Genomic DNA, 27916 nt, shown 5'->3' on the forward strand with positions numbered 1-27916 from the left:
TTATAGCAGTCTTCCTCGGCACTCTCTCGACCCACAGCAGCACAGGAGCTCCTTGCCTTCCACGCTGCCCACTTTATAGTTGTAGTCCATTGTTAACTCTGTGCCTGCCTTCATACGCCTGCGCATGGCGCGCACACACACACAAACACACAAACACACATTAATGCCAATAGTGTACAACACAAACCAATGCACACAAGTATCAACTGCAAAAATCACAGTAAAGCGAAGATGCTAACAAGTGTCCTATACTAGTCTCATTGTTTTGCACACAATAATGCTAATGTGTTCAGGTCAAGCTAGGTCAAGATCCTTCACGAGACTCACTTGCTGGCGAAGAAGGCCACCCAGGGGAAACGCAGGTCGTGTGTGTCCACAAACACATTCTGAACAAACAGGTTAGGACTGCAGCTATGCTGTTTCGGGCGGAGAGGGAGGACAATATGGTAAGGAAAGACCTTAGTTCCCTTTTACGAGTTAAACATCCAATTCATCCAGTGTACACACACAGTAAAGAAAATACACAAAGTTCAACACACACACACACTCACATTGAGGTAGCGTCCCAGGTTGCCTTCCAGTTTAGCGTCAATGATGTAGCATGATTCCTCTCCGTCAAAGAACTGCCGTGTGTTTTTGGGTCCGCTGTCTCCCCCTCCTCCCCCCTGACTCTGTGTCCCGCCCTGCCCCGCCGTCTCCCCCCTTCCTCCCCCAGTTCCACCTGCGAGAGAGAGAAAGGGGCGGGGGTGGGCCAGTGAAAGGAGAGAGTAAATTCTGGGCGAAACACATATACAAATACAACAGATATAGTGTTGTTCTTTTTTTTTAAACATAAAATACAATTTAAACTTAAAAATCTCAATCACAATCACACACAGACACAGACACAGACACAGACACAGACACAGACACAGACACAGACACACACACACACACCTTCCTTGACCCCCTTGGCTTGGTTGCGTGTGGTGTAGCTCCTCTTTTTTTTTTTTTGCGTCTGGGTCTTCGGAGCGCCCTTGCCCATGGCGAGGGCGGAGACGGGCACCTTCAGCCGGCTCATGTCCACGCCGCTCCCGTCTCTGTCAGAGCAGTAGGCCTCGCTCTCGTAGCCCTCTTTGAACGCCTCCACGATCTCGATGTGGTCCAGGTTGGCAAAGTACTCGTCCCCCTTCTCCAAGCCCTCCTTGTTGGCAAAGTCGTCCGTCAAAATTTTCCCTGGAGGGAGGAGAGACAGAGAGATGAGAAAAAAAATAGAAATATGTAAATGATACATTTTGCAACCCTAGGTAGGATGCATTCCTTTGCTTCACCTCCCTCCCTCCCTCCCTCCTTCCCTCCCTCCCTCCCTCCCTCCTTCCCACCCTCCCTCCCTCCTTCCCTCCTTCCTTCCTTCCCTTCCTCCCTCCCTCCCACCCTCCCCCTCTCCCTCCCTCACCAACGTAGATGCAGAGGAAGGAGCCCTTGGCCACGTCGTCGAGGCAGCGGATCCCCCAGCCTTTGTTCCGCGTGTTGAAGAGCTGCAGACGCACCTGCAGGCCGTGCTGCACCAGCCTGTTGGTGCACATCTGACTACAGCACTTACACCTCTTATTACACTCATAGATCCTGAGGGGAGGAGAGAAGAAGAGAGGGGGAAATTCATTAATTCATTGTTTGTTTGTTTGACTTCGCAAAACGACACTGTCCGCTCTGTCATGTGGTCATAAGATAAGAGAGTGCGCTAGTGTTTGTGGGGGGGGCAAGCCAGACTGTGGGTTGGGAGTAGGGTTGGGTACCGAAAATCGGTACCGGTAGGTACCGGTTACTTTACATTCGGTATGTACCCGTACCGAATCGCAAAGGAGATTTCGGTACCTCATTTCGGTACTTTTCTATCTCGCCCCCTGATGTCCGGTGTCAACTGGCGACTCGTGACGTGACATCGCCTGTTAAATTTCCACTCAGTGAAAGCAGCGAGTACGGAAGGATAACGAGAAGGTTGCTAATAGCAACTTCCGCTAGCGGGTTGGCGTAACGCGACGCTCGACTTATGGGTGCGTTCCGTAAACTCGTTCTGGAATTCTGATCACCACTCGTGGAATGCCTTCTGTCCAATCAAATGACTTGCTCCCCTTATGACGTCGGGCCCAGTGTGCGCTGCGACGCTCTCAGAGCGAGTTTACGAACGCAAGCCTTTGATTGGACAGTGCAATCCAGGATTCGACGCGTCTGTTGATGACGTTGTGCGGATGTGTGGCTGCGTCTCTGCGAGGTGAACAACATGATCGGGGATCTCTTGATATTCGGGTACTGTCCATATCCTACTACTGTGTCTGAAAAATCAATCGTCATGTCTTAATGTTGTCGACCGTGTTATTATTATATATATATATATATATATATATATATATATGTCATTTAAAAAAATCTAAAGTACCGAATTAAGTACCGTTTTGGTACCGGTACCGTTTTTAAAGTATCGGTTAGGTACCGGTACCGGATAAAACCCAAACGGTACCCAACCCTAGTTGGGAGGTGTGTGATTTTGTGTGTGTGTGTGTGTGTGTGTGTGTGTGTCTCACCCGGTCAGCAGGCACTCGTCCAGTCTCTTGCTGGTGTATCCGGCGTTGGGGTTGATCTGTCCTCCTGGGGTGCAGGCTGTGGCCTGGAGGGTCAGCTGGTGACACGAACACTTGGACCTGGAGGAGAGACCAAAACATCATGGGTGACCTCAGCCAAACATAGGGAGGATTAGTGCTGATATACAAGGGTTACGGGGAGGTCAAAGGTCAAAAAGGTCAGACTGACTCGTCTATGCAGCCGTCGGTACAGTCACAGCCGACCAGGAACTCGGAGCTGGTGTTGATGTAGACGCCGTCTTCAGGGATGCGCTCCTTACCTAGGACGAGAGAAACAAACACGGACCAGTCAACTCAGTATTCTTCAGGTAGTTTTACTGTATACTTTGTGGCAACCCTAAGGTACCCTAACACCATGTTATGGGGACCTCAACCGGTAATTTAAGAGCTCTCAGCACCACTGATAGAGGCCACCCCCCCGCCCAGGGGGGCGGGTCATAGCAGGGAGATACAATTGGCCGTGGGAAGCGCACCACGGGCTCATTAGCCCAACTGTTGCACCTGTGCCTCCGGGCGGAGGCCCAGATATGGAGACGGCGATCAGGCAGAAGGGAGAAGCTAGAGGAACCAGAGTGGCAACGCGGCAGAGGATGAGAGCCGGATTCCGGCAATTATGTTTGACGGTCTTAACCTAACGTGTTCTGTTTCTGTCTCCTCGTGATGGTAGAGAGAGAGGCGACGGCAGCCTACCCCAGAGGAGCACCTCCCTCCCCTTCAAAGTACCCTCCAGCAGAGGAAGAAACTAAGTTGGACCTTTCCCCCCGTTGAACTATTCTTATTTTATTAAAAAACGCCCGTAGAGGCTAAAGAGTACCCTGGTTTCCGTGTCATTCTCTGGCTTGGGTGTGCGTGTGTGTTTCCCCCCCCCCCCCCCCCCCCCAGTGGAACTCAGTGGTTGCCACAACCTCCGGAGCCCCAACCTAACGTCTGGTCCTTACTGTATGCCAAGTCTGGCGGAGGCGTGGCGTTGATCTCATTGACGCAGGACAGCGGTATGTCCTCGCGGCCGTCTGTGATGTCACAGTTGTAGTAGAAGGGCTTCTGGGGCATGAAGCGGCGGTCGACCAGCACGTAGGGGTCCAGACAGAACATCTCCAGGAAGATGAAGTCGCAGCCCGTCTGGAACAGGTAGCGCTGGATCTCGGCCATGTTGTGCAGGCACAGGCCGCACGGAGCCTCGTAGAACACTAGGGAGGGTGCAGAATTCTGGGGGGGGGGGGTGCAGAATTCCAAAATGTAAGGCAGGAAAACACAGTGACAACTCAATCCAGGGAGCCAAGAGAGGTGGGGACTTCCCCCTACTACATCCCTATATGTCCCCCTCCTCCTCCTCCTCCTCCATCCCTCTCCCCCTCTCTCTGACAGGCAGCAGTAATGTACGAGGGTATATACAGGAATCTTGAAGTTAATTTCAATACCTTTCTAAAGACTTTTTAAAGACCTTGTCAATATTTTTCCAGACCTCACCTCCACTTGGAGCTGTAACCGTTAACATCAGTGACACCTTTAACTTAACAGTTTTAGTTTGCGATAGACTAGACCACTATCATACAACAGAATTTCCGGTTCATCTTTGTTTTTTAATAAAACTAACGATTTCACAAACTTTTACTAAAAGTTTTAAGGACTCAAACTCTTTGGACAGAGTCTAATTCAGAAAAATACCTACAAAATTCAAGACCTCATAAAATCGTGAAGGGTATCCTCATAAAATCGTTTCCCAAAATTGATTTATACTTTTCAAGACACCACGGATACCCTGTGTACTATGGGTCCATCCTACCTTGCGGTTGACTCTCCGCCGTGGGGTCGTGCGTCTGAAGTCGTACAGTTGGGGGTGGAGGAGGGGGTTCCTGCCCCGGTGCAGGTCTCGTCGGGGGGGCCGGATGCGGTTCAGGCAGGTGGGCTGACAGGTGTGTTGCATGTAGGAGACCAGGTCGGCCGGGGCGTACGACGGTTCGTGGGGGATGCTGTCGTTGAAGAACTTACAGGGGGCTGAAGGAAGAGGGGGGGGAAGGAGAAGAGCAGGAGGAGCAGGAGCAGGAGGAGGAGGAGGAGGAGGAGCAGGAGCAGGAGCAGGAGGAGGAGGAGCAGGAGCAGGAGCAGGAGGAGGAGCAGGAGCAGGAGGAGGAGGAGCAGGAGCAGGAGGAGCAGGAGCAGGAGCAGGAGGAGGAGGAGGCAGTTGCAACTGCTGATGTTGTAATAAAGGATTATGGAGATGGGACGCCTCTAGGGGAGTCAGAGTCTGGATGGAGCCTGTCTGGAGGACGTACAATCTGGAGAGAGAGAGAGAGAGAGAGAGAGAGAGAGAGAGAGAGGGAGGGGCGGAGAGAGAGAGGGAGGGGCGGAGAGAGAGAGGGAGGGGCGGAGAGAGAGAGGGGCGGAGAGAGAGGGAGGGGCAGAGAGAGAGAGGGAGGGGCGGAGAGAGAGAGAGAGGGAGGGGCGGAGAGAGAGAGGGAGGGACGGAGAGAGAGAGAGGGGCGGAGAGAGAGAGAGAGGGGCGGAGAGAGAGAGAGAGGGACGGAGAGAGAGGGAGGGGCGGAGAGAGAGAGGGGCGGAGAGAGAGAGAGAGGGACGGAGAGAGAGAGTGAGAGGGGCGGAGAGAGAGAGAGAGGGGCGGAGAGTCGTTGACAGAATTAGACAAAAAGATGTCCATAGTTACTTGCATAGTTCATTAGCGAATCATCTACAGGCTTTTGATACGAGGCACTCGTCACTCACCTAGATGGGTTAACACTAGAACAGCCGTGAGGTGTTAAACAGCACCAGTGAGTACAAAAAAAATTCTACCTTTGCACTCGATCACATTTCAGGACCCTCCTTTCATGACTTTTCCTAGATATGTGCGTTCTACCACCCAGCATTTTTACATTTTCAAAATCGAGTTAGTATAAAGCGTTTTAGCAGTATTTCTGTGTGTGTCTGTGTATTTGTGGCTGCTATCTTTTTCTCCAAGCCTGCAATTCTCTTTTATATCAGCAGAGGTAGCAAGGGGGCACACACTGTGCTCAAATTCAGGCTTCAGTGCTGAATGAGACACAGTGCATAAGACTGATATTTGTGTTTATATATAGGCTATAATAACAATCAAAATAAGATATGTATATGTGCAGACAGTTATGAAAATGATAAACTGTACAGTATGTCTCCCAATCAATGTTCGTTCAGACAATACAACCAAAGGCGTAAAAATACTGATGTTCTCATAATGTAATTATAGATATATGTAACAGAGTTGGGAATGTATGTTTAGCTGTGGTGAATGTAGATGAGTTTCGCCGTGCTTTGAGCAGCCCTGGTTGTTGTTGGAGCCCCCCTTTGGAGTTTGGGTGTACTGCAGGTCTGCACGTTCTTTGTCCTTCTCTTGTTGCCGTACTTGCGGTGGTGCGTCAGAACATGGCCGCCACCTCAATGGGTATGTGCGCTATGTAAAATGCTCCTCGTGTTTTGTTGTTTGTATGAAGAATCTTGTAATGTAGGGTGAAGGTGTTGGTGTAGTACTGTGCTGTTTGTTTTTACATGTATTGTGATGATGTGATGTATTGTGATGATGTGAAACAGAACATTTATTGTATGTTGTTTTGAACATGCAGATTCACAAGCAGACCAGAGAAGAATTGTGTTCTATATGTCTTCTCTGCAGGTATGTCGCTCCACATGTTGTTTGTAATTGTTATTTGTAATGTTTGAGGGAAGTTTGTGTTCTTTCTGTGAACAAATTGTCCTGATGTGAAATGTACATAGACGGTGGTGGTAGAACATGGCCGCCACCTCAATGGATTCACAAGCAGACCAGAGAAGAATTGTGTTCTATATGTCTTCTCTGCAGGTCAAATAAACGAATTAAATGAAAGAAGTTTGGCTGTTTGACCATCGTTACACTGGTGCCGTGACACGTCGATCTCAAGATCAGCTGAACGCCGATCTCCGTGGATGCTGCGTGGATGCCAGGTCTTAGTGTGATAGATCAAGTGTGGTCAGAGTATTATAGTAAATGGTCATTCAGTCTGAGGTCTGTGATTATATCAGTTTAAAAAGTGCTTTGATTGTTTTGGTTTTTATGTCCTGCTGTAACTTTATATATTTTTTTAAACATTATTATTATTATTTTTTTTTTCATTCAGTAATATTACACAACGCAAGTCTGTACCACTATGGCTCAGAGGCCAGGTTTTAATGATGAGATTTTTGCCAGTCCAGTGTTGCCTATGGGGAGGGGTGCATGGGGGGCATGTCAGAGCAGAGCAGACAGTGCTGTCATAGACATTGACAGTGCTGTCAATAGTAGGGAGGTGGGGTGTTCCCAGTTGTTTACTGACAGTGGTAGAGGCACAGGGTCAGGTCAGGACCCAGGTTGTGCTGCTGTCGGACAGTTTACAGGGGAGGCTCCTCCCACATCCACACTCAGTGTTAATGACACTGAAGCTCTTCATCACCTTTCAGACATGATGGGTCAGCTAGGTGCTCAGATTGGCGAGTCCATTGTAACCAAGTTAATTTCAGCTGGTGTAGTTCACTCAAGTAGTATGAGCAGTGCACACCTCAACTGCACATCGCCTCCAGATCCTGTAACTGATCCTAATGTTGTTAGACAGGAGGTTCCGTGCGTTACTGTGAATGTAACATCAGACAGGGAACCACCAATGTTCCGAGGTGATAGTTCTGATAAGTGTTCAGTCCAGGACTGGATTGACATGTCTAAAGCTTATCTGAGAAAGCAGAAATGTCCAATGCATGAACAGGCTGAGGAGATACTGGCAAGGCTGATGGGTAAGGCAAAGGATGTTGTGAGGGTTGGTTTGCGAAGCGATCAGACACTTGATGTGAAGCAGAACCCTGATCTCATCTATGATATCCTTCTCAAGTACTTCAGTGATGTGTCATCATGCCTCCCGTTGTCAGATTTCTATGCCACTCTACCCAGACCCAATGAGAACCCTGTAGACTACTGGTTGAGGATCAACAAAGCAGCTGATGTAGCTGGTGAGGGCCTTCGCAGACAAGGTAGGAGGATGGAGAACGTGGGTGAAGAGGTAGCACGGATGTTTGTCAGGCATTGCCCGGACTCTGGACTATCCCGTATTCTGGAATGCAAGGCTATTGAGGAGTGGAGCTCACGAGACATACAGTTGAAGATTGATAATTATCAGAGAGAGCTGAGAGCCTCTGGCAGGACCGGTAGTTCTGTGCCATTGAAGAGCCATGCCACCGCCCTCCACACTGTGCAGTCTCATCCAGAGCCTTCGATTCAGTCTGTGTCTGAGCAGTGTTCCACCCAGTACCCCCCTGCTCCTGCCCATAGTCCAGTGTACCACACACAGTGTCCGCCTTCTACCCTCATTCCTTCCCAGGGCCATGCTTTAGGCCAGCTTCCGTACCACTCCTCCGCGACTGCTGTGGCCCAGAACACTCAGCAATCTGAAGACAGGATTCTTGCTCGCATTATGGAGAGGCTGGAGCAGATGATGGGGAAAGTGCAGCAGCGTGACAGTGCTCCTCGTGGCGGAAGATACCAGGGTGGCGCCCGTGAGAAGGCCTGCCGAGTCTGTGATGACAGTAGACACACTACCATCTCACACTGCATGTCAGAGAGGCTGTGCTTTGTCTGTTTAGCCCCAGGTCACACAAAAGTTGAGTGTCCCACCAGGTCGTCCCGAGCACCTCAGCCTCAGGGAAACTAGGTGGCCTGTATTCAGAGGGAGAAAGTATAGGTCGCCAAGTAAACTCCCATTGTGAGGACGAATCTAGTGCTGAGACAGTGTATATAGCTCTCAAAAGCTCAAGTGATAACTCTGAAGATATTGTTTATCAGAATACGCATACAATTAGTGGTAGTGACAGCCTTTTCTACACACCTGTGACAGTTGGTAATACAGTGACTCTAAATGCTATGCTAGACAGTGGGTCTATGGCTTGTACAATGAGTAAGACGGCAGAGGGAAAGCTTAGAGAGGTTGGAGTTGCTACAGAGCATAACCAGTTCAGTTCAAATGTGGTGCTTGTTGGCTGTGGTGGTCGCCGTGTCAAGCCTGAGTCAGCTTTCAACGTGGAAATGGAGGTGTATGGCTGTAGGATTATGGTTCCCACTCTGGTAGTTGAAGGCCAGCATGATGAGTTGATACTAGGCACCAATGTTATTAAATATATCCTCCGGCAGTATAAGCAATGTGATGGCTACTGGAAGGCTGTGTCTACGCCCTGTCCTGCTGGCGATCCAGAATCTGAACAGTTTCTCTCGATGCTCGCTGGTCTGAACCGTTGGCGAGGTGACGTCATACCTGACAAGATAGGCACAGTCAGGTGCAACTCAGCCGTGTGTCTTGAGCCTGGTCGGGAGTACCTGATGTGGGGCAAGCTACCCAAGTCCACTATTGTGTCTCCTGGTAGCGCTGTGATGACAGAGCCCACATCGTGTCGCTCAGCTCCAAGAGGGGTTCTGGTGGCCAGAGTTGTTACTCCTTTGTGGGGAGACGGATGGGTTCCATTGAAGCTGATCAACTCGTCCGACAGGCCCGTCTTGGTAAGACGCAATGCTAAATTGGCCGACGTCTTCTCCTGCATTGCGCTCGAGGACATGGATGAGACCGGACCTGCTGAGGTCCCACTACTCAGTTGCTGTCAAGTAACCCCGTCCAGTGAAAATGCGGCCCGCACTGTTGATGAGGAACTGAAGTACATGGGATTGAGTGGGCTCGACATACACTCCTGTGACGTGTCTGAACAGTGTAGAAGCAAGATGGCTGACCTGGTTGTGCGCTACAAGGACATCTTCTCACGCCATCACCTGGATTGTGGAGAGGCAAAGGGCTTCATACATCGCATTCACCTCTCAGATCACAGGCCATTCCGGCTCCCATTCAGACGAGTGCCCCCCAGTCAGTATCAGAAGTTGCGCCAAGTACTGAGTGAGATGGAGGAGAAAGATATAATCAGGAAGTCAACCAGTGAATATGCATCTCCGTTGGTTCTTGTATGGAAAAAGAACGGAGATCTCCGTATCTGTACAGACTTTCGCTGGCTGAACAAGAGGACCCTGAAGGATGCTCACCCTCTCCCTCACCAGGCCGACTGCTTAGCTGCACTTGGAGGTAACTCCTTGTTTAGTACTATGGATCTAACCTCAGGGTTTTATAACATGCCACTACACGAGGATGACAGAAAGTACTCTGCCTTTACAACACCTATGGGCTTGTATGAGTATAATCGCCTCCCGCAGGGCCTCTGTAATAGTCCTGGGAGCTTCATGCGTATGATGACTAGCATTTTCGGAGACCAGAACTATCTGAGCTTACTGGTTTATCTGGATGATTTATTGGTGTACGCCCCTGATGAGAGGACAGCTCTGGAACGCTTGGAGATGGTGTTCAGTAGACTGCGTGGTCATAACCTGAAATTGGCCCCCAAGAAGTGTTTTTTTCTCCGGAAATCCGTCAAATTCCTCGGCCACATAATTAATGACAACGGTGTGTTGACTGATCCCAGCAAAGTTGAGAGCATCGCAAAGATGACAAGTGCTGACCTGATGGAAGCGGACGGTGTAACCCCCTCACAGAAACGAATCAGATCTTTCTTGGGGATGATCAATTATTACCAGCACTTTGTGCCTAGCTTCTCCGCTATTGCAAAGCCTCTCTTCTCTCTGTTGACGGGCCAGAAGAGAAAAGGGAAGGTGAAACAGTCCAAACAAAGGTCACAAAGCAGGAAGTTGAAGGTTACTGACTGGACCCCCGAAACGGAGCAGGCTTTCCAGAAGCTGAAAACGGCGCTGGTTGAGACGGCTGTCCTGGCTCACCCTGATTTCAGCCGTCCCTTCATGCTGTCAACGGACGCGTCCCTTGATGGCATCGGTGCTGTCCTGTCGCAGATCCAAGAGGGTGAAGACCGAGCGAGGCCAATCGCATTCGCCAGCAAGTCCCTCTCTCAGTCTCAGAGAAACTACCCAGCCCATCGGTTGGAATTCCTAGCCTTGAAGTGGAGTGTCTGTGACAAGTTTAGCCATTGGTTGAAGGGGCATGATTTCACTGTTTGGACGGACAATAATCCATTGACTCATATCATGACGAAGCCCAAGCTGGACTGCTGCGAGCAACGATGGGTGGCTAAGTTAGCGAGCTATAACTTCGACATCAAGTACGTGCCAGGCCCACAGAATGTTGTCGCTGATGCCTTGAGTCGTGTGCCTTTCGTCAAGCAGAGAGTCAGTCACAGATTACTTGAAGAGCCCTACAAGAATCTCCTCTCCGAAGTCCAGGATGTGTCGAGTGCTTCTGTACAGGACGCCTTCCGGTCGTCCAATGATAGTGGTGACACTCCACGCCAGGCAGAGAGTTACGCTCAAAGTGTCCCATCACCTCTGCATGTCCACGCTCAGTCTATGGAGATGGATGAAGTGTCTGTTGTTCTACAGTCATATGACGATCTGTGGGAGGTCGGAGCAAGAACGCGTGCTGTAGCAGTCTTGCACCATTTGCCTCAGTTAGTCCCAGGTGGTCAGGACTCACTTCCTGCTTACAGTGAGAAGGAACTCCGGGATGAACAGCTCAGAGACAGAACTCTCTCTCGAGTCTTGTACTATGTGGAGAGACATCGGAGACCCTCCAGGAGAGAGAGAGATAAGGAATCAGTCACAGTCATGAGGTACCTGAAGCACTGGGAGAAACTTGTTGTGAGCAATGGGATACTCTACAGAGTCTCGAGGGATCAAGTCGTGAAGTCAAAACGCCGCCAGTATGTGGTTCCTGAGTCTAAGAAAGTTGAAGTTCTGAGAGGTGTTCATGACCATGCTGGCCATCAAGGTCAGTTCAGGAGTCTTGGCTTGGCCAGACAGAGGTTCTTCTGGCTCAACCTCGACAGAGACGTAAGAGACTACGTCCGTAACTGCCAGCGGTGTATTGTCAGTAAGACTGTTGAACCTGCTGCGAGGGCGCCTTTGCAGAGTATCACATCAACCAGGCCACTTCAGCTGGTTTGCATTGATTTCTGGTCAGCGGAGGACTCAAGGAACAAGTCAGTTGATGTGTTAGTTGTTACTGACCATTTTACAAGAATGGCCCAGGCATTCCCCTGCAAAGATCAGTCAGCCAAACAGGTGGCGAGAGTTCTATGGGACAAGTTCTTCTGCGTCTTTGGGTTCCCAGAACGTATCCACAGCGACCAGGGAGCTAGCTTCGAGAGTCAACTAGTGAGTGAGCTGCTCAGAGTCTCCGGTGTCAGAAAGTCGCACACAACCCCGTATCACCCGATGGGTAACGGTAGTGTGGAACGTTTCAATAGAACTCTCGGTAACATGATCCGAGCGCTTGAACCAGAGGCAAAAATCAACTGGCCGAGGCGTTTGCAAACTCTGACGTTCATGTACAATAGCACAGCGCATGAGTCAACTGGCTATGCACCTTTCTATCTGATGTTTGGGCGTACTCCTCGTCTCCCTGTCGATATACTCTTCCGGACAGTCCTGAATGATCCAGCTGTGGTCAGCTACGACAAGTATGTGATGTCTCTCACGAAGGATCTGAGAGAAGCTATGGTCATAGCCCAGGAACATGTCATAAAAGAACAGCACCGTCACACAGAGCTCTACAACAGACGAGTAAAAGGGCCCACCATTGACGTCGGAGACCGTGTGCTGTTGGCGAACAAGAGAGAGAGAGGAAAGAGAAAGGTGGCTGATCGTTGGGAGTCTACTGTATACACTGTGGTGGATAGGAACTCTGAGACTCACACATATAGGATACAAGACACTGTCACTGGACGAGAGAAGGTAGTCCACCGTAATCTATTGTTGTTGGTGAACTTTCTGCCGGTGTATGATACGAGTGTGATCTCTGACCCAGTTTCATCCCTGTCTGCTGTTCATACATCAAATGAGCCAAGTGATATGTCCGTGTCGGAAGTGGAACAGGATTCCTTGCCTGGGGAAGTGAGTAGAGGAACCGCGTTCGAGTCGGAGAGAGTGGATTCCTGTCCTGGGAGTGAGGGAGGGGAGGTTGAAGACATGGAGTATGGGGGAAGAGCTGTTCGGGAGAGGGATGTTCCCTTGACTGTTCCAGAGCCCAAGGATCCCAAGGGAAGAACCCTGGAGTGGGTCACCCAGTTACCATTCCCTGACCACTCACGGACAGAGGCTACTAACACTGTAGTGTCTTCAGTCTCGTTTGCCCCTCAGAGGGTTCCCGAGCAGATGGCTGAGGAGCAAATGGTAGATCAGTCCATTAACTCTGATTCTAGATTTGTGGTTAGCGCTGATGATTGTACTGATGTTTCTGGTAACACAAATCAGACAGATGATGCTAGTGACACACAGCGTACTGACACTTTAGCTTCTGTCACACAGTGTGAACATCCTAGTACAGTCACACAGGTCAAGTCCAAGTTTGGTCGCCTTATCAAACCGGTTGACAGATTGATATATACTATGTCAGGACAAGACATTATTCAAGACACTAAGTCAAACATTCGAGCTGTTTGCAGGTCAGTGTTCCAGGCTTCCCACAGTTAGATAAGCCGAAGCTCAGTTCAGTGCATGTATACACTGTGCACACTGACATCCTATGACATATAGGTTTGTTCGTTATTCTGATTGTTTCATAAGAGGTTGTGGCCTCTTGAAGGCTAGTAATACACAGTGAAAATAGGGTCTTGTGGGGTGTAGAACGCATCCTACCGCCAGTAGTTGGTTGGAGAGGTAGTTTACCTCTCTTTCCACTTCATCCTTATAGGATACTTTTCAAGTTGGCTGTCCTGTCCTTTGGCGGCCCTATGTAATAGTGTAAAAAGTAAAAAGTAGTATTTAAATGTATAGTTGCTGCTCAAGGTTGGCGAAATTCAGGGGAGGTGGGTGTAACAGAGTTGGGAATGTATGTTTAGCTGTGGTGAATGTAGATGAGTTTCGCCGTGCTTTGAGCAGCCCTGGTTGTTGTTGGAGCCCCCCTTTGGAGTTTGGGTGTACTGCAGGTCTGCACGTTCTTTGTCCTTCTCTTGTTGCCGTACTTGCGGTGGTGCGTCAGAACATGGCCGCCACCTCAATGGGTATGTGCGCTATGTAAAATGCTCCTCGTGTTTTGTTGTTTGTATGAAGAATCTTGTAATGTAGGGTGAAGGTGTTGGTGTAGTACTGTGCTGTTTGTTTTTACATGTATTGTGATGATGTGATGTATTGTGATGATGTGAAACAGAACATTTATTGTATGTTGTTTTGAACATGCAGATTCACAAGCAGACCAGAGAAGAATTGTGTTCTATATGTCTTCTCTGCAGGTATGTCGCTCCACATGTTGTTTGTAATTGTTATTTGTAATGTTTGAGGGAAGTTTGTGTTCTTTCTGTGAACAAATTGTCCTGATGTGAAATGTACATAGACGGTGGTGGTAGAACATGGCCGCCACCTCAATGGATTCACAAGCAGACCAGAGAAGAATTGTGTTCTATATGTCTTCTCTGCAGGTCAAATAAACGAATTAAATGAAAGAAGTTTGGCTGTTTGACCATCGTTACATATAGCTAAATTAGACTGTAGACTGCTATGGAGGTATATTGAAACCAATATATAGATTATATATACAACCTGATTGGATTAAATAAGATTCTGTTGTGATTGTGTTGACATTGTTGTGATTGCAAAATAAATCTTGGTTATGTAATGTGTAAAGAACATGATGACACGAATGCCTATTATGATGATATGCAAAAGGGACAATCTGTGTCTATGAATCTTGAACAATCACCGGTTGAATATGCTAATATAGGAACAGTGCCTAAAACCCCACTTCAAAAGGTTGTTATTCAAAGGCAGCATCCAAAGCCTACTAACACATTGCACAGTAAAAGAGAACATGATCAAATGTCAACAATGAATAATCAGTCAACAATGGATAATCTTATCAATCAAGACACCATAAACATAAACGGTAGTGTGTGTGAGTGTCATATAATATACTGTATATATGTGTGTGTGTGTGTGTGTGTGTGTCACTCACTCTGCGCGTGCAGGCTGAGGGGGCTGGGTACGCGAGGTGGACGGCGCTTCTTTAGTGGGGGTCAAGGAGCTGACCCCCTCACTGGTGTACTGAACCACTGGACCCTTCGTCCTCAAAGCTCCTACACACAGAGAGAGACGGAGACAGAGGGAGATCTGTTTGATTGATCTTACAAACTCATTGACAGACAGACTGATCGATTGATTCGATTGTGACTGATTGTTTACCCATGTTGGGCCGTGTCCTCTGCTGGCCGGCCATCTTCTTCTTCATGTTCATCTTCATGTTGAACATGGGCTCCAGCCTGGTGGAACCACGGTAGATCCACTCACTCCGCTTATCATCCTGTGGACGACAACACCACATCACCGCTATAGAAGGACGTGTTTTCGTGACATAAGTCATTTAGGCAGAGTGTACACCATCAGGGTATATACAGGAATCTTGAGGTTAATTTCAATACCTTTCTAAGACTTTTTAAAGACCTTGTCAATATTTTTCCAGACCTCACCGCCACTTCGAGCTGTAACCGTTGACATCAGTGACACCTTTAACTTAACATTTTTAGTTTGCAATAGACTAAACCACTATCATACAACACAATTTCCGGTTCATCTTTGTTTTTTTATAAAACTAATAAATTCACTAAAAGTTTTTAGGACTCAAACTCTTTGGACAGAGTCTAATTCAGAAAAATACCAACAAAATTCAAGACGTCATAAAATCGTGATAAGACTTTTTAATACTTATTAAGGGTCTTGATTTTTTCAAAATTGATTTATCAACTTTTAATACTTTTCAAGACACCACGGATACCCTGTTCATACCACGCTGCTCTTCATACTAAACACACCACAACTTACTTTTGAACGTAATCTATTCTAACCGAACGGTGACGGACGGTGTACGTACCATGAAGAGGATCTTGACAAGGCTTCCGTCGACCTCCTCCACCCGGCTCCTCAACCACGTCCCCTCCCACTCCGTCTTGATGACCTCTCCCACCTTGAGCACCATCATGGGCTGGTTGGGGTAGGCTGTTATAGACTCCTCTATGAAGTCTCGACGAGACACGTCCTCGATATCGTCCCAGGTACGCTTCACTAATCAGGGGAAGGAGAGAGAGAGTGAGATGGAGAGAAGAGGTGGGTGGATAAGGATAGATAGAGAATGAAAGTAACCTAGAGAGGTGACAAGCTGTGGGAACCATACATGAAGAACATGTAGGATAGAATACATTTTGTTTTTGTTTTGTTTTTTATTCAATCCAAAATTGATGCAGGTTGTGTGTGTCTATGTTTGTGATCTTTGTTATTGTATGTTTCTCTTTCTTTGTCTTTTGTTGTTTTTTCTTTGATGTTGGCATATAAAAATGATAATAAAAATATTGTGAAAAAAAAACCTAGAGAGGAGACTTACGGGGTCGGCAGACTGGGTAGAGTTCCGGCAGGAACACATAGGAGGCGTAACCGTCATCGAAGAAGATCAGGAACCTAAAACACACACCGACATAGGATCTGATAAACGCTTTTCACAAACTTGTTTTGAAATAAATGGCACATCAACAGTTTGTTTTATTGACATGCTCCATAGAAAGCCAGTGTTTCCCCTTGGTTTGCTGCCTTGGGGGGGGTGGCATGGACCATGGCATGGACCCCCCCCCCCACCCCCGGCCCAGGGGGTAAGACCCTGCTACATACCAGCGTCATGTCCAGGGGTGTACTTGTACATTAAGCTGCCTCACGCTACGGAAACAGGAGATAGGCCCCTAAGGGCCGTTAGGCTCCAGAACCATCGGTTCTCAAGGCTACTTACTTATGTGGTCTTGACTACCTGTCCACTTTCTCACCCGGTTCTTGCTCTCTCGCTCTCTGGTATGCTGACTAGGGGTGGGACGATTAGAAAATGTCATGTCACGATTATCATGGGCAAAATAATCGCGATTTTTCTTTTTTTAATGCAAATAAAACACACTGTAATCACTTTAACTTAGATTTTGTTGTATTTTTAGGACATTTTAAGTCAGTAATTCAAATTCAGATTCTAGTGGCACATATCTCTGGCCATAATCCGGGTCCTTAAGAAAGAGCAATTCCTTTTCGGCCAATCAGCACCTTTCATTAAAGTACCCAAGGAAGTTTAAAGAACGCACTCCCAGTGTTGCCAACTTCCAGAGCCCCTTGGCGACTTAATTAGTCAAAAGCGACCAGCGACAAATCTAACTTCCTTTTCTGGTCATTTGGGGAATTACTGTAAAGCATCTAACATATCCTGTATTCCACGGTTCACGTTACAACCGAGCTCAGGAGAGACGAGTAGGGATACAGTCTATGGCGAGCGAGGGTTGCCGTCTCCTCTCTCCCTCAACACTCACTCCCGCGGCCAGTCTGATAGCAGCCGCGGGGAGCGTACCGTTGTTCCCCGGGTCCTCGCAGGGGGTTCGGGCAAAGTTCGGGAAAAAACGGACGGTTGTCATGTGTTTATACAGCATGGATATTACGTGCCTAATGCCTTTGATGCGCACACTTGCTACTTGCCGCTTTAATCATTGTATTTAGCCTATAGCACAAGTCATGCATTGAATGTAACCTCAAGTGCTGAACAGTATTAAGTAAACCACAATATATTTGCTAAAGCTTAGGGGCGACCGTGCCTTTTGCAGCCATAGACTGTCACTGCCTGGTAATAACAAGGAAGGCCAATGACAGTATCCCGTCTAAAGTTTTTCACCAGCCATGGTGAGTAGGCTAGCATACGTTACCTAGTGACTGACTGACAAGGCTGACTTGACAGTAACGTTACCCATGCAGGCTGAACAATAGCGCGAGACAAGTTCTGTGAGGATATTCGCGCGCGGCTCATGTGAGGAATTGCAATTATATTACAGTAACAGTCGCTAACTTGACTGCAAAAGTAATGTAGCCTAGGCTGAAAAATAGCGCCAGACATTTATTAAACACAGTTTATTCATAACATACGATTATGACGATTATTCAAATAATTAAAATTCTCCACAATTAAGTTATCGCGGGTGTTTTTATCGCGATTAACGATAAAAACTATAATCGTCCCATCCCTAGTGCTGACACCATCCTGCTCTCTCTCATTCTCTCCTTCTCTATCCTCCTCTCTCCCTCTTTTGCTGTCAACCAAAAGGCAAACATAACAACCAGAGTATTTATAATCTAATAAGAGGTATACATTGATCCATATCAATTTATAACATAATTATAATTGAATATTGGATTGCTGTGGGCAATGTCCAACTATAAAAAACAGACATTTCCAATGCTTCAATCCACTGTTCATGTACTGTAAATATGCCATTATGGTATTAGAAAGATTGTATATCTACTAGACACTTTCTAGTCACAATAATAACGACCCATTTTAACCAACTTTCTCTGTCAGAACACTCAGCAATTATATTTGCTAACGTTTCATCTGCAGACATCCCACCCGGCAAAAAACTCTGTCGCGTCGCACGCACACACTTGCGCAAAATCTTTTATTATTCTCCAGCGCTGCCACAGTGCGAAGCGAAGTGTTATGCGAGACTACTGGCGGACTAACGTTACCAACGAGCCCATGGGCTTGCCACTCGCCATGTTCGGGTTGGATGCCCCCACAAGGCAATTGTAAGGGAAACACTGGAAGCAGAACCTGTGTGCATTGTTAAAAACATCCACATTATCTCTTCCTGTAAAGACACACACAAACGATCGCCTCGCCCCCCTCCCCCCCCCTCCACTCACCTCATGTGGTTCTTGTTATTGGGCATCTCTGCTACTATGCCAGCATACAGCCACACTTGGTTCCCGTCCTTGTACTTAGCGACCACCCTGGCGCCCACGTACAGTCGCTCCAGAGTAGGGTGATAGTCAAACGCCACGTGGTTCCCGGACAGCAGGCTCTTTCCCTTGTTCTCAAACTTCACCTTGAACTTATAGCCACTCCCTACAACACAAAGACAGACAGATGGAAACAGGGTGGTGTTCAATCTATTCACTACAAACAAAAGAGAGAAAATAAATACAAGCGTGGAACTTAAAAAGGAGCAAGGCGTAGGTCTGTTGGATATATGCCACCTCTGGCCACCGTGGTGAAATTCAGTTCAAATGGTAAATGGACTGCACTTATATAGCGCTGCTCCAAAGTGCTTTACAACGGCCTCTCATTCACCCATTCACACACCCATTCACACACCAATGGCGGCAAGCTGCCATGCAAGGCGCCGGCCCGCTCACTGGGAGCAATTTCGGGGTTCAGTGTCTTGCCCAAGGACACTTCGACATGTGGCCAGCCGGGGCTCTGATCTGCCAACCTTGTGATCATTAAACGGCAACTCTACCTCCTGCGCCACAGCCGCCCCAGTTCAAAGTTTAACATCCTCCCTAATGATACTACTACTACTACTAATAATAATAATAATCCCCTGAAATGGACATGGAGTGTCTGACATTAGCTGATGTGTTTCAGCATGGGTGCACGATTTGAAGAGGCCACCAGAACACCCTCCCCTAGAACACCCCTACTGGCCAGTAACAACATGTTTGTATGCAAACTAAGTGTCTTAGAAAAAGAGCTTTTCAGGACCAAAAACACTGTTCGAAAATGAGACATCTCATTCCCTGAGCACTACTGATTAAACATCATCAAAGCATCATCGGGAAGCTTTTGGACAGCTGCTTTTTTGGGGGTTTTCTTACCGACTGGATTGATGGCGATGAGAGTGCCTTTGTGCCAGATCTTGGTGCGTTTCCTTCCCAGAATGCTCATGTCCATGCGGAGCTCGTCGTCTTTCAGGTTGGGGTTAGGCTGAGTGGGGGTGTTGGTGGGAGCCTGGGACACAAACACCGCTGGCATGGGCAACGGCGGGTGGACGCCACCTAGAGAGTCATCGTCTATCTCGAGGCCCTCCAGGCTCGGGTCCCAGTCCTCCACCTCCATACTGAGAGAGAGAGAGAGAGAGAGAGAGAGAGAGAGAGAGAGAGAGAGAGAGAGAGAGAGAGAGAGAGAGAGAGAGAGAGAAAGAGAGAGAGAGAGAAGATGGGACAGAGGGGAAGGGTAATAACGCGTAAGAATTAGGGGTGTAACGGATCACCTAACTCACGGATCGGATCGTGTCACGGTTTTTGAGTCACGGATCGGATCATTTTTCGGATCAACACAAAACATTTTTGTTTTTATAAAAACTGCTTTTTCCTTGAATTCTGTAAAAACACCACTTTTACTATGTGACAAAAACCAACAACATTCAAGATGTCAAAACTGGTAATATATATATATATACATACATATATATACATATATATATATATATATAATATATATATAACATATTCTACACTCAAACATTACATAATTATACTGAAATACACTCAATTTAAATGATAGGAGAGAGGGAGGAGGCGCCTGGTTGCAGCAGTGAATCACTGGGCTCTTTAAAGCAGATGAATAAACATGTTTTATGCCACTTTTAACTAAATAATAAAGTGAACCCTTATTTTGAACATGGTATGAAAAAAATGCCTACATTATCAGAAGTTGTCGAGCTACCTTTTTCGTGCCTCCCGTCATAGTTGACAGAGAAGCCAAAGTGCTCCCATACATGGGATTTAAATGACGAGGGAGGCATTTCGAGTTCTTCTCCGCTGAACAACGTAACATGATACACTTGGGCCGCGTTCGTAAATTCGCTTTGAGAGCGCCGGAGCGCACACTGGGTCCGACGTCATAAAGGGACCAAGTAATTTGATTGGACAAGAGGCGTTCCTTGAACGCTGATCAGATTCCAGAGCGGATTTACGAACGCAGCCTTGTTGTTGTGGATTCCCAGCTTCACGTGTAGTGAGCAAACAACGGATTCTTTTTCTTTCGCATTATCAACCTATCATTGCGCTTTAGAGTAAAACAAAGCCCGCAACTGTCGCGTCTATCTTTTCATGGCAACTCTACATTGTGATTTACAAGAGATATTAAGTAAGATATTAAGTAATATTATTACTTGTTAACAGTGATACAGTATATAGGTTTGCTTCTCTGTCCACTTTATCCAAGCTAGACCCCCTGTATCATTCGGTTCTAAGATACATCACCAATAGTGCCTTCAGGACCCATCACTGTACACTGTATAGTCTGGTTGGATGGCCATCTCTTTCTGTCAGAAGGCTCCAACACTGGTACACTCTTGTGTTTAAAATCATCTCTGGCTTCTTACCGAATTATCTGGGCCTGAAGTTCATCCCTATACCGAGTGGCTCGGGTCTCAGGTCTCGTAGATGGCTACAATACAAGGTGCCATTTATCATGAACAATGTTGGAAGGGCAAGCTTGTCTTATTATGGCCCTTGGTCTTGGAATGACCTACAGACTACTTTTAAATTAGAGGCCCTTATTTCCATAAGTATCTTCAAGCGTAGATTAAAGGATGTGGTCACCGCTCGCTGTACCTGCTTTGGTTAGACTTCTCAATGTTTTAATCACCTTGTAAATACCCCTACCATTGTTTGTCTATTGTATTGTTGCCACTGTCTTATGTCCTGTCTTGTTATCTGTTTTTTAAGCTACTATTTTGACCCTGTCTTGGCCAGGTCTCTCTTGTAAAAGAGGTTTTAATCTCAATGTGACTTCCTGGTAAAATATATGGAGGGTGTATCATGCCGTATTTAAATACAATACAAACATCGGAATGCAATACACACATCGGAATGGAATACACGTGTAACACCAAATACAATGCAAAAATACGGAATGTTTGTGCCAAAATAAAAGCAATGTGTATTACATTTGAGCGCAGCGTATTCCATTCTAGCATGTGTATTGTATTTGGTCACGAGTGTATTCCATTCTGCATGTGTATTACATTTGAGCGCAGCGTATTCCATTCGGTCATGAGTGTATTCCATTCTAGTGTCGGTGTACTCATTTGCATTGCTTTTCGATATCCCATGTAAATCCGATGTAATTTGCATTGTATTCCATTCCGATGTAGGTATTATGGCACTCGCAAATACAATGCAAATTAGTATCCGCCCATATGCAAATTAGTATCCGCCCATAGGTTCTGCCCTTTCCGGCCATAGGATTCGCGATGCCAACGATGACGACAGTTTCTGTAATAGCTTATTAATAAAGATTCGAAAAATTATGCTGACCATCGTATTATCTTAGTTTAATGTCATTTCAATGAATCATATAACTTTTATTTACAACAAGCACAACACAAAAATCGCTATTATGCACCGTCTTTGTCCACGAATAACACCGGCTGTGGAGGTGGTACACACTTTGCTAACTTCACCATCTGTCTACGGTCATTTTGAGCCCTTAACCACCGCGCTGACACCCCGAGAAGTTATGCTTTTAACCGTAAACTCGATGAACCGGGAGTTCACCCGGCCGCTGCTGCTCGCAGCACCGCTTGTCCAGTTGACAGCAGGGGCAGAGAATATTTCTACCCCGGAATTCCATTCAAATGCCCGCGTCAGTCAGCCTTTTCCGTAGAAATACATCGCTCCGTTATATATCTAACGTTACATGTTTTAAGGCTGATCTGTGCATGATAGTGCTGCATTATGTTGATCTATTTATATCGATCTATAAACGCGGAGATTGGAGCCCCAGACAGCGCTGCACTCGTATCTATCAGCCTGTCTGTATAATGATGTCGTTGAATGCCGATGCTGTGGTACTGTGCTGAATGAACCATTCGCTGACTGTCTTAATAAATCAAGTACAGAGATTCCAACCCGTGTTGAACATTCTATTTCCTTGTCAAATCGTGTATGCTGTCATTGCTGTGCACCATGAGATGACAACGCATTTAAGATCACAATCCTCAATAGATTGATTCCATCGTTTTACCGACAAGAAGATTCTACAATCTATCAGCCTTTCCGTAGAAATACATCGCTCCCTGTATAACGATATATATCTAACGTTACATGTTTTAATAGTAAGGGCATTTTACCAGATATTTGACCAATCTGCGAAGTAAATCGTTACCAAGAAATTTCTTCACCAATGTGTTTCTAAAGGTGTGTAATAACATGTCCTAAAAGGTTGAAATTCAACTCCTGTGGGAAACCTCATAAAAAACTGCTCAAAGTTGGGGTACCGATAACCGATTTCCGAAAATTCGAAAATGCTTAAATTGGACTTGAGTAACTTTTGAGGGGTCAAACTAGGCATTTTTCATGATTCTGAGTTGATTGCAAGCATTTATTTGTCACCAAGAGCACTTCCTGGTGCAACCCCCAAACCCCCCCCACCCCCATTGGTGGTTGGCATTCAAAGTGAGGAAGTTTGGAGGTAACAGGTAACATTAGACAACATTAGACAGCACCAGCAGAGAGGCACTATGATGGGCATGGACTCTTAGTCATAGGCCTCACTACATGTGGAACAATAGAACCAGGCTGCTTGAGCTACTCACACAGCCCAGCAGAGAGGTACTATCATGGGCATGGAAACAGAGTCATAGGCCTCACTACATGTGGAACAATAGAACCAGGCTGCTTCATTTACTCACACAGCCCAGCAGAGAGACACTATCATGGGCATGGAAACAGAGTCATAGGCCTCACTACATGTGGAACAATAGAACCAGGCTGCTTCAGCTACTCACTCAGCCCAGCAGAGAGACACTCTGCTGGGCAGTAACTTACCTGTTATGGAGGCCTAAAAAAAGGGAGATGAAAGTGAAGCTGAATAGCTTCAGCGCTGTCTGGGGCTCCAATCTCCGCGTTTATAGATCGATACAGTGTTTCCTCTACATGCATTTATTGGTGGCGGGCCGCCACGATGGAATTTCCTCCGCCACGAATTGATTCAGTCCACAAAAAACTAAAACAAATCTCAAAAAAAAAGAAAAAAAAAAAAAAAGAAATGTTTAGCTGATTAAAATATATCTGATCCTAGATCAGCGCTATAATGGATGTTGACTAAAAGTGCACCTAAATCCACGCCCATCTCTCTCTAACCGCTGATCCAAAATCAGATTAATGACATTCAGTTGACGACGTGACACAAGGGCTCCTGATTGGTCTAAATGTGAACTGTGGTATTATTGTTATTGTGTACAGGCCACCGTAGTGACATCCGGGGGGTATTCCATCAACATAGCTAAAGGGAAAATCCAGGTTTAGTCTGATAAATCTCGCGAGAGTTCTTACAAATATCCAGGCATATTCTGATAGGTCTCGCGAGAGTTATCAAAAATAAGCCAGGATTTTCCTTTAGCGACGTTGATGGAATACCCCCCAGGTCAGGTGGGCAGGTTACGACGAGACAACAAGAGACCGGTATTGTAGAGCTTACAGAGCGAGTTAAAATAAAGACACTTACATTGAAATACAGAAGGACTCACGTGTATGTTTAATAGAATAACACGACATGGTGTCAGAAGTCCTGTAAGTGAGTGTTAAGAGTTAGATCGGCCGACAAGTGTCATTTGAGCTCGTGACGGTGAGAAGGGAGAAGAAAAGATGGATGCTAATGCTAACGCGGGAGCAGCTGCAGTCCAGAGAACGGCGCCAGTTTCAAGTGCTACGTTAGCAGACATTAGCAAGTCAAAAAACGATTCTTATGTGCCGTCACTTTAGCAACGACACAGTATTATTGTCAAGGGGAAAAGAAGGGGAGACGATTTTTTTATTGACAACGGAATTACATGCTGGAAAAACATGCAGCTAAAATTCAGGGAACATTTGGACAATAAGAGACACACGGGAGAAGTACGGGAAAACAGGGCTCATGTGGGTCTCATCAAAGGTAAGAGTTTGTTTTCTTTAACTCAGCTGATACTCAGCTGTTTACCGAATGCTCCATCTGACTGTGATTTTACTTCTGTAATGTGGTGGGTTGACATAATTCACGCACGGAACTATAGGTTGAGACTATTGTTCCGTCCGTAGTACCCAATTTGTTTAGACTGTTCTATTTACTGCTTGAGTGTGTTGTTGACAATCGTTCATGTCCTTCATTAAACGTTTAGCTTTGTCATTTGATACGCCGCCTACGACTACCATCTCTCTGCACTACAGTAAACAGTTAATCAGTAACGTTAGCCGCTTTTGTGCTCATGTAGGCCTACTTCGTATTATATTATAGCTGATGATCTTTGTGTGTGTATGTGACTGTCAGTCACAAGTTTATATTCTGTATATTCATTTTTTTTTTTTTGGGCCATCCTCTAGTTTTGGCTGTGATTAGGGAAAAAAAAAAAAAAAAAACGTTGTTTTGAGCGCGTTGTTTCTGGCCACCCGCCACCATTGTAAACATTCCTGGAGGAAACACTGATATAAATAGATCAACATAATGCAGCACTATCATGCACAGATCAGCCTTAAAACATGTAACGTTAGATATATAGATATATAACGGAGCGATGTATTTCTACGGAAAAGGCTGACTGACGCGGGCATTTGAATGGAATTCCGGGGTAGAAATATTCTCTGCCCCTGCTGTCAACTGGACAAGCGGTGCTGCGAGCAGCAGCGGCCGGGTGAACTCCCGGTTCATCGAGTTTACGGTTAAAAGCATAACTTCTCGGGGTGTCAGCGCGGTGGTTAAGGGCTCAAAATGACCGTAGACAGATGGTGAAGTTAGCAAAGTGTGTACCACCTCCACAGCCGGTGTTATTCGTGGACAAAGACGGTGCATAATAGCGATTTTTGTGTTGTGCTTGTAAATAAAAGTTATATGATTCATTGAAATGACATTAAACTAAGATAATACGATGGTCAGCATAATTTTTCGAATCTTTATTAATAAGCTATTACAGAAACTGTCGTCATCGTTGGCATCGCGAATCCTATGGCCGGAAAGGGCAGAACCTATGGGCGGATACTAATTTGCATATGGGCGGATACTAATTTGCATTGTATTTGCGAGTGCCATAATACCTACATCGGAATGGAATACAATGCAAATTACATCGGATTTACATGGGATATCGAAAAGCAATGCAAATGAGTACACCGACACTAGAATGGAATACACTCATGACCGAATGGAATACGCTGCGCTCAAATGTAATACACATGCAGAATGGAATACACTCGTGACCAAATACAATACACATGCTAGAATGGAATACGCTGCGCTCAAATGTAATACACATTGCTTTTATTTTGGCACAAACATTCCGTATTTTTGCATTGTATTTGGTGTTACACGTGTATTCCATTCCGATGTGTGTATTGCATTCCGATGTTTGTATTGTATTTAAATACGGCATGATACACCCTCCATAAAAATAAAGGTAAAAAAAATAAAAAAAATAATGTGCAATTGATCCGCGGTACACACGCATTCCGAACCGTGGAGGGCGATCCGAACGGATCACGGAATTTCCGTGATCCGTTACACCCCTAGTCAGGATGTGTGTGAGACAACGAGTGTGTGAGACAGGGAGTGTGTGAGAGAGGGAGTGTGTGTCAGGATGTGTGTGAGAGACAGGGAGTGTGTGTCAGGATGTGTGTGAGACAGGGAGTGTGTGTCAGGATGTGTGTGAGACAGGGAGTGTGTGTACCTCTGCTCCTCCTCCGAGTCCTCCTCCACGTAGAACGCCGTGCGGCGCCCCTGGTTACGGGTGCGCATCGACCCACCTTCCCCGTCCCCATCCCCCTCCCCCTCCTCCTCCTCCTCCTCTTCCTCCTCGTGTGGCGATGATCCCCTCCGGTGCGACCGGAGCGAAGACTGCGCGAGGGGAGTGGTCTCGGCGTTGAAACGCCGTCCGCGCCCCTGGTTACGAGTGCGCCTCGACCCCCCTTCCCCTGCGTCCGCTTCCTCTCCCTCCTCTTCCTCCTCCTCCTCCTCCTCTTCCTCACCTGGCGCTCCCCTCCGGTGCACCGACCGGGCGGGGGGAGTGGTCTCGTCGTTGATTCGCCGGCTGCTCCGTCTCAACGCGGAGGGGGAGGGGTCCGAGGAGTCGGTGGGGGGCGGGGGCGGGGGCGGGACGTCCTCCGTCCGGATCAGTCGCGGCCTACCGCGTCGCGGCTTGGGCGTCAGTCCCGCGCCGCCGGAGTCCGACAGCACGGCCGCTTCCTGCGCGGACGAGGAAGTCCCGCCCTCGTCGCCCGTCGATTGGCTGAGCTCGTCTTCGGGGGTGGAGCTCCGGCGGTGGCCCCTCCTCCTCAGGGCCTCCAGTTCCTGCTTGCTCTTGCGGCCTCTCTTCTTGCCGGGCGGCCGGCCCCGGGGGTTGCGCGGAGGGCTGGCCGGGGTCGCGACCTCCGGAGGAGGGGTCACCGGCGTGTCCGCCTTGGGTCTCCGCCCCCTCCTCCCCACGCCGAGGGTCACGTGACCCCCGTGGCCATTCAGGTGGGTGGAGCTCTGCGGGGAGCGGCTGGGAGGAGAGGCTAGGGAGAGAGAGAGAGAGAAAGAGAGAGAGAGAGAGAGAAAGAAAAAGAGAGAGCACACAACTTGTGTCACTTCCAGGTTTGGAAAAGATTTTGGGCGGGGGGGCAATAGGCTTAACGTATCACTTTCCCCCCCTTTTTTTTTTCTTGAAATGATTGTTCTTGCATGTGTCCGTCGGTCTTACCGGGTGTGTGTCGTACAGGTGTCCTGAGTTTCCGCCGCGTGCTGCCCCCGCTGTTACCGTCAGTGACGGGAGAGTGTCTGGAGCGTTCGGCGGCGGCAGGAGATGAACCAGACGCTGAGTTCTGGGCTCGCAGTGACCGGGGGGAGGGCTCTACTTGGAGAGATGGGAGACGGAGTCAATCTCAATCTCATTTTGTAAAAATAAAAATTGTGCGAAAATCGTATCATGAACTGAGTATCGTGAATCGTATCGAATCGTGAGTTGAGTGCATCGTTACATCCCTAGTGTGTGTGTGTGTGTGTGTGTGTGTGTTCTCACCCGCTGTACTGTGTGTGTTGCTGCCGCCCAGCGTAGGCGAGGAGACGGAGGTGTGTCCCCCAGAGCGTGTTGTGCTGCGCGTGCGTCCGGGCGCCTGCGCGTCGGCCTTCCCGTTGAGGAGGGGGGGGGGTGTCTGTCTCGGCGGGGGCAGGTGCTGCCTGAGGGAGGGGGGGCGCGGGGGGGCCGCGGGGGTGGATGTGGTGGGGGGCTCCACTCTGAGGGTGCCCCTCGACATCACACGCTTCTTCCTCTCTGGGCTGGAGGGGGGGCAGAACAGGGTTATAGCACACACACACATACAGACACACACACACACACACAGATGGAATCGTTTGTCATCAAACTGGCTGGGTCTGCTCCGCTCCAGGTTGCCCTCATCTACTGCCCACCCAAAGCCTCCACTACCTTCATGGCAGAGCTGTCTGAGTTGCTCACCTCCCTCTGCTCCACATCCCCAT

At 47.5% G+C, this 27916-nt stretch overlaps 1 protein-coding gene across 1 annotated transcript; it reads right to left on the reverse strand.

Annotated features, from left to right (window-relative positions):
• On the reverse strand, positions 1 to 27693 carry LOC308166305 (histone-lysine N-methyltransferase SETDB1-B-like; the record flags this gene model as incomplete). Its single annotated transcript, XM_080540573.1, has 18 exons — positions 1 to 118; positions 328 to 416; positions 552 to 721; positions 937 to 1215; positions 1436 to 1605; positions 2562 to 2678; positions 2788 to 2878; positions 3557 to 3805; positions 4386 to 4613; positions 14625 to 14714; positions 14821 to 14938; positions 15506 to 15696; positions 16013 to 16086; positions 18349 to 18550; positions 19303 to 19544; positions 26130 to 26955; positions 27141 to 27290; positions 27459 to 27693. The coding sequence occupies 18 exons, from the start codon at positions 27691 to 27693 to the stop codon at positions 1 to 3; spliced, it is 3639 nt and encodes a 1212-aa protein (XP_080396699.1).
• Positions 27694 to 27916: the final 223 nt, after the last annotated feature.

The sequence above is a fragment of the Nansenia antarctica genome (assembly GCF_963989245.1).
Source record: "Nansenia antarctica genome assembly, chromosome: 10".
Classification (NCBI taxonomy): domain Eukaryota; kingdom Metazoa; phylum Chordata; class Actinopteri; order Argentiniformes; family Microstomatidae; genus Nansenia; species Nansenia antarctica.